We start from the raw sequence: 7,459 nt of genomic DNA on the forward strand, positions 1-7,459 counted from the left end.
TCTCACGCCCTCCGAGAACTCCGCCGAGTGTCACGAATCGTGACTCACGATCTATTGTAACAACAAAAGTAACAATAACAACAACGGCGACAACAACCGTAACAAACATAACAACAACAACAGCAACAATAACGACAACAACAACAGCAGCAGCAGCAACAAAAGCAACCATAACAACAACAACAGCGACAACAACCATAACAACCGTAATAACCATAACAACAACAGCAGCAAGAATAACAACAACAGCAACAGCAACAGCAGCAACAACAACAACAGCAACAACAGCAACAACAACAACCATAACAACCATAACAACCATGACAACAGCAGCAGCAACAGCAAAAACAACAGCAACAGCAACAGCACTTCTCTGAGCGGCAACTTGTTTGTGGAAACACCGCCAGTACAGCATCACGGGGCTACTCGTTTTGGTTGTGGTAACTCACTTTTGGACAGTCATCAACAGTGGTTGTTTTTGATGATGATAGTGACAGCACAGGGTGTTGTGGCGTCTGGCTCCTAGCTTCTGGCTGTTGTTGGTGTTAGTGCCGCTGCAATCGTTTGCAATAGTAAGTCGCTATTAGTGACTCACTATCACGAACGACGAATAACTAAAAAACGTTATGCCTATCAACAAGTGACTTATCGTACAGGTGTACCGATGCGACTGCTCACCTGATATATAGTCTGGTTTTTGAGCTTGACAGATAATCGACTGTCGTGTTAAGAGTCAATACGATCCTAAGCGGTTTGCAGTCCTCTCTCACTGAGTGACTTAGTCTAAGTCTCGCCTTTCAACTCCACGTCCTCATCAAATGGATCAGGAGCAGCAGCGCGCTTTCGAGCGCATAATTTCACACATACTCTCTCGTGAGAATCCAGGATCTCACTTGGTATGCGGGATAGCCGGCGCCGGGAAAACCCACCTCCTACGCCAACTAGTGGGAGAACTAGAGGCGAACGACTTCTATGTGCACGTTGTTACCACCACCGCTATGTCAGCCTCATTGGTGAAAGGGCAGACCTTAATGGCCCATTTCCACCTAACATTCGATAAGCAGCACGGCAAGGCTTTCGATAACTCTTACTTCCGCTGTCCAGAAACCCTTTCGAAGAAGATGATTGAGGGTGTACGTGGTGCTGGCCAGTTGAACACATTTCGCGGAGACAGCGTCATTGTCTTTGATGAAATCTCCATGCTCCATAACACCGTGATTGAGGCTGTGGACAAAACTCTACGGTTCATCCGGGCCCAAGACGAGATGTTCGGTGGATGTTGTACCATATTTGGGGGGGACTGTCTACAGCTCCGAGGGCCGGAACCTGCAAAACACGGAGAATTCGCAGAGCTTACGGTACGGCCTGTGTGGGAAAGCTTACTATGGAGGGACATGAACTTACAAGTTTACTATCTTTCTCGGTTCCATCGAGGCATCCGAGGAGGCTCCACGACTAGGAGGCCAGGGAGACGAGGAAAGCGAAAGCCGCTTTTTAATGGTAGCGGTGTAGACGAAGACTATTTGAACCTACTGGCCGAAATGAGGAGCTGGAGACCAGATTCTAACTGGAATTTATCCAACCGGTCCCAGAAGCTAGTCCATCACCTTGTCGATAAAGAGGGTCCGCATGAATCTTCATGGTGTGCCGTTACGCTCTTCCGGGATAACTGCCGGGCTATCAATGATGACCATTTGATGAACACCCCGGGCGAGATGATCACATTTCACGCAGATGTATTTGACGATACCACTGGTGATGAAGATCTTCACAGGCTTACCATAAAGAAGAGCATCGGACTGAAGGTCGGCTGCCGGGTTATCTGCAATACAAATGTTGAGCCGTACATCCTCAACGGGGATATGGGCAGAGTTTCTGGCTTCGTCGGTCTTACAAGAGGGCAGAGTGAGGTTTGGATTAAGCTCAAGCAGAACGAGTTGTGGCATAATGTTGGGGTGAGGGTTAGCCTGGATAGAAACGGCGAAGAGGTGGACGTTTATCCTGTCACTCAAGAAGTGTTCTCATCCGAAGGCGAACTCCTATATGCGTTGAGGAATGTCCCTCTCGAGCTTGGCGCAGCTATTACTTGCCATAAGCTGCAAGGATGCACCCTCGACTATGCCGTCATAGACTTGTCGCCTTATGGAGGTCCAAGTGCACCCAAAGCAGCTCACGCTGAGATTGAGAGACTACTACATCAGCAGTGGCTCCATGGAGCCCTCTATACTATGCTGTCGAGAGTGGGTTCGTCGAGCCGCATATTCACGAAGTTTGTGGGGGATGTTGTCTTCCACAAAAAGGTTGTCTTTTCTACGTCAGCACTGGCCTTCGAGGCTCTCTGCAAGCAGTCAAATGTTCTGGCGCGACCTGCGTTATCTAATATGCCTTCATACCACCGTCCTGTAGTGCAGAGTGATGCCGACGAGGACATGTCCGCAACAGTGGATTCAGGGCTCGACGGAGGCCTTGACGGTTTGGACAGTGCGAACATCCATCATGCGATCACTCCTGAAGAATTGTCGAATATCTTGAAAGAGAGAGAAGACCGGCTTATCGAATCTCTCGGAGGCATGGTCACTAACATACTGGTGAATCTCTCGCGAACTGGACTGCTCGGCTCGACAGCAACCCGCTCTATACCCCAGACCGGCTCCAACAGCGCCGACATAATGACCTGTCACAACGAATCATTTTTTCGGATGTCGCAAACTAACCTCCTCTCGTTTCATGAGCTCATGATGAAGGACCCTATAGATTCAATCCCATCTATTGATAGGATGAAGGCGAGGGCCATGGCCGATGATATTCGAAGTTCCGATGGGGCCGAGACGGTCGAGCATGATCGAGGCCCTCAGGATTGCGAAGCACGGAACACGGCAAGTGGGAGTGATGACGGTCAACTGCCTGATGATACGAGAGACCAGAGAATCGACGAACTCAACTTACATGAGGAGCCTGACAGTATTGAATTCCTTCTCTGAGTTCAGCATGGGATTTTTCAGGTGCTGCGGCTGTGCAACCGGACAACGAGGACAGATCCGCCCTATCCACATCGTCCAATGAAGATAAATCGGACAGCAGCATTTCCGAAGGCAGCAGCTTCGAAGGTTCTGATACAGAGAACGATGACATTGAGTCTAGTAGTGACACCTCTTCTATAATGAGTACACATGCTACTCGCACGAGCACTCAACACCGCAGAGCCCCTGAGGGTCCAGGGGGCAAGTGGATGAAAGAGGCATTCCATGCAGTCAATGGACCTATTGAGGAAGTGATAAGGGAGTACTTGGCAGGCAGGCCATTTCTGGCTCAAGTCAAGAGCGTTCACGAGAACCGCAAGAGGCGTGAACTACGTTGTCTTCGGCGCCTTCCACTGGGTGAGCCAGCTACGAGCAACAATGCTAAGCCCTCATGGAGATTATGGCCGAGGGATGCCTGCCAGCTGTCATGTATTTTGGTGGTAGAGAGTGGCCCCCCGGGGGATTTGCTTTGCAGCTTCTACGGCGTATGCTCAGCTAACTCGTCTATAGCTGCCTGGAAAGCACATGACCATCCGTACGATAGTCACATATGCAGGTGAAAACCACTCTGGGAGTTAGGATCAAAATCTTGCTTGGTGGCTTCAGGTCTGTGACCGTTCCACCTCCTTTGGTCGATCTAGCGGCGAGAGCAATAAGTAAAGACCCAACGCTCACAGCTGGCGACATCAAAGAGCTATGGAATGCTCAACGCGACCGGGGACTTCTTGGCAGTCGAGAAAGGGCATGGTTAGATCTGAAAGAAGATCAGCCAGGCTACCCAGATGTCAAAGGTAGATCTGGCTAGTAGCCAGTGGCTAGGATCAGAGTTCGCTCACTTAGTGAGCCTCACTAGCTGCCTTTGCCTCACTTTCGACTCCCTCAGGTAATATTCGCAATATTGTCACATCAATTACTCGCCGTCGACTATATGGACTAAAACTTGAGCCCTTCCTAGAAAAGGTACAACGTGACATCGACAAGGATCTTGGAGATCTCAACGTAAGTATCGATTAGAGGCTTCCCACAAGGCGTACGGCTCGAATGGTCTATATCACTGTTCAGTCGTGACTGACAGTCACTGATTGTCAAAACTCATAACAAATCAGACTATAACCAAACACCAACCTACACGAAACTATTACTAGTAGAAAGTAGTATGTGAGACATTACTTCCTTTTGGATATGCAGAATGCAGAACTTCAACTCAAAAACTCTAAAAACTTCAATTTTGAAACATCAAACCTGCAAGTCTTACTGCCCCTTATTCAGTATCCAGTGGATACTGAACAAGGGGCAGCAAGACTTATCTCCAGTGGATACTATCCACTTCCAGCTCGGCTCGTGACAGGTATTAGACATCATCGATGCCATAAAGCGAACTGGTTTGGAAGATGCCACTGGGATGGACGAGCATCTACGCGATAAATCTAATACATGCTTGATGACTCCGAGTCCCACTTTGAAAATTGGCGAAGACGGGAATCTTCTAGAGATGGCGATAGGGTTCACGTCCCCACGGATGCTACATAATTACCTGAATAGTGACGAGATTGCTGCTGATGTTACCTTTAATTTGATTGCTGCGGAATGCTCGGTTTTCACTATGACCTCAATGAATGCTGCTGGAGCTGCTAGACCGATTCTAGTGGGGCTGGTTAGGAGTGAAAATAGACGCAGCATCGAAGATGTCCTGAGATCATTCCACGAACTCATCAGGGATGTGGGTGTGCGCGAATTACCTCGGATCACCCGCATTATTCAAGACGGCTCCAAAGCTCTCCACGGTGCTCTGTCTGCGACCTTCGAACAGGCATCTATGAGCTGTTGTTTCTTCCATTTCATGCAAGCCGCCAAAAGGAAGAAACCAGCTGGAATGAGAGCAGGGCTATGGAGTGAGTTGAAAAGCGACCTGAGGGCAGTAGCTAAAGCCTCAAGTCAGTCAGAGTTCACCTCTCTCATCGAGCTTCTGTTCGGTAAATGGAACGAGAGAGGCGAGGCTAAAGCGGTTGATTTTCTCAACTCTATGGCGAGTGGAGAGTGGTTCGATACCGGTAGCTTCCGCTCCCGGTGGGCTGCTTGTCACAATGATGGCGTGGGCGGGAGAACGAGTAACGGCATTGAGGTATTCCACAGATTCCTCAAGAAGACCCTTCTTCGCTCTCGAAGGATGCGAACCTTATTACAGTTTGCTTACGCTCTAGCAGGAGATGAATGGAAGGCCATCTCGGCATATAATAAGCATCGAGTCGACGGGAGGATCATTCAACAGTCAGATAGGGTGTCAGCTCTAGACACTCTATCGTTCTTGCCCCTTCCTAGGGCTCTCCCTTCATCAGTGAATGGTCCCTGTCATCGAGCCTCTTGTTGCAAAGACATCTGTCGGAAGGCATCTCATTACTTTGGTGTCGGGGAGCATGTGTACGTATTCCGAGGCGACAAGCCAATGCACAATTCGGATCCCAGACGGATTGGAGTGGCTGACAAGATGCTATGTCTGAGAGTAACGCAGAGGTACGAGGACTTCCAGACTGCGAAGAGGATAATGGACAAGATATCGCTTGTTACTTTTACTACTACTTCTGATGTCACTCGGCTTCCTCGGGATGGGGGTCCAAGATGCACTTGCGAAGCTTATGCAGCGAGAAGTAAGTGCTCCCATGTGGTAGCTCTGGGACGTCACTTTGGAGTCGATGACCAAGTGGCCTGGCAAAGAGCTGAAGCGAAACTGCAGAGGAAGCTCAGCAAAGGTGTGGCCGGTCCCGGCTTGAGGTTGAATGAAACTACCCGCTATGGAGGAGCACGCCAGGGCCAAGCGCAGGCTCTCCGAGCCAGTCAGTCCAGCATTAGAGTCAGGGGGCTTGACTGTTTCGAATGGCCTCCGCACTCCATCCCTCCATCCTCTGAACTACCCTCAGTTAAGAGGAGAGATCTGTCAGCATGCTGTGGGGGCTATTTTGACTCACCCGCCGTATATTGCTCATCAAAGAAATGCATCTCTACTAGGTGGTGGCACATTGACTGCGCTGAAGCTTGGTGTATGGCAACTGGATACCCGTTACCCGACCTAGCCAATCCCAGGAAGCCATGGTACTGTCCGAGATGTAGGCCTACTAGTGGAGGTTCGAGGAAGAGACGAAGAGATGAACTATGCTCCAGCTCAGAGTCCTCGCCTTAGAACTTTCCGTGCTCTCTAGGAGTCTTCTAGATGTTGCTGAATCCATAGCTAGTTTGTGGTTAAATAATACCATTCGATGGGTCGATTGCATGACATTACCGCTCAGTATGCGGCACTTACCTAATTCATACATCTCGCTAGTTTCGACCAGTGCGATGCTGCTGTTGTGCTGCTTACTGTACGTTGCTCCTGAAACGGTATACGATCCTAATAGGATCATCCTATGAATCCTCTGGGAGTTGAGCTTCCGAAAAGCTCTGAATGATCTCCGAACCCCGGTAGAGCCTCCCGGGAGTATCAGGACTCGGTAGCCTGACTTGGTTCCGCCTTTGATGAGTGTGAATCTATGATCGCCGCGGAAAGCTGACCGAGGGCGCATGTCATCCAGCGGATGGATTCCAGCCGGGCCATCTCTATTATTATCACCGGACGACACATCAATGTGAGATCCCCTGCGTTATTGAATTTGCTCACAACTGAGAACTCTACCAATAGTCTTCTAGTCCAAGAAATGGGGGGAAACATACTACATTGAATGTAAATTGAATAGGATCATGTAACACAACTCGTGTCGTTACGACACTGTCGTACTGACACTGTCATTAGCAGAAGTTTGGTAAAGCAGCCTTGCCACTGGTAAGGATCTTGCCGGGGCCCATACGCTCAGAGATCGTTACCGCGGACTCGTGCATATCTCCGAAGGGTCGCGTGCACACCCTCCATACATGTCCCGCGTGCGGCACGCGGGCCACGCGTGCAACCTATTGTGTTTTCGGTTAATCGATATCATATTGCGTGCGCTATAGCAGATCGATCGCGACACTCACGGGGAGTAGCATTAAGCGCCAGATCTTGCGCGTGTAGACACATCAATGGACGGCGACCAAGCGTATTTTTCCCTAAATCGGGAGATGTCTGATGGTGGTGACGCATCATCGGCTCGGTGCCACCCAGCCGAGTCGGTGGTGAGCACTGTTATTATCAGCGGACGACACATCTAAAGGAAATCCTCGGCATCGTTGGATATACTGACGACTAGAGCTTTTCCTAGAGATCTTCTGGTCCAGAAGGTTAGGCAAATTTACTAGAGACGATCATGTTGCATAATTAGCTTAACCGAAATTTTGGTATAACGCTCATGCTAGAGACCCCCTTGCAAAAAGGGCGTTACCATGGAGCTACTCCCTAACGCCGGTCTCTGGATCAATTCCGGTCAGTCAGGCAAAGATTTTCATGTTGGATAGCTTAGTCTATCGGTAGAGCT

General features: G+C 49.5%; 2 protein-coding genes across 2 annotated transcripts in view; one reads left to right on the forward strand and one right to left on the reverse strand.

Moving 5' to 3' along the window:
• Pmar_PMAR024744 (conserved hypothetical protein) overlaps window positions 1-415 on the reverse strand; it is a gene marked incomplete at both ends in the record, with an annotated part of 1,044 nt that extends 629 nt beyond the window's left edge. Inside the window, one exon of the mRNA XM_002764537.1 lies at window positions 65-415. Coding sequence (XP_002764583.1) covers window positions 65-415 — 351 coding nt within the window. The remainder of the gene's footprint in view (window positions 1-64) is intronic.
• A 616-nt stretch (window positions 416-1,031) lies between these two features.
• Pmar_PMAR024745 (hypothetical protein) lies at window positions 1,032-2,981 on the forward strand (the record flags this gene model as incomplete). Its single annotated transcript, XM_002764538.1, has 1 exon — window positions 1,032-2,981. The coding sequence occupies one exon, from the start codon at window positions 1,032-1,034 to the stop codon at window positions 2,979-2,981; it is 1,950 nt and encodes a 649-aa protein (XP_002764584.1).
• Between the last annotated feature and the right edge of the window lie 4,478 nt (window positions 2,982-7,459).

Source organism: Perkinsus marinus (assembly GCF_000006405.1).
Source record: "Perkinsus marinus ATCC 50983 genomic scaffold scf_1104296977064, whole genome shotgun sequence".
NCBI lineage: Eukaryota > Perkinsozoa > Perkinsida > Perkinsidae > Perkinsus > Perkinsus marinus.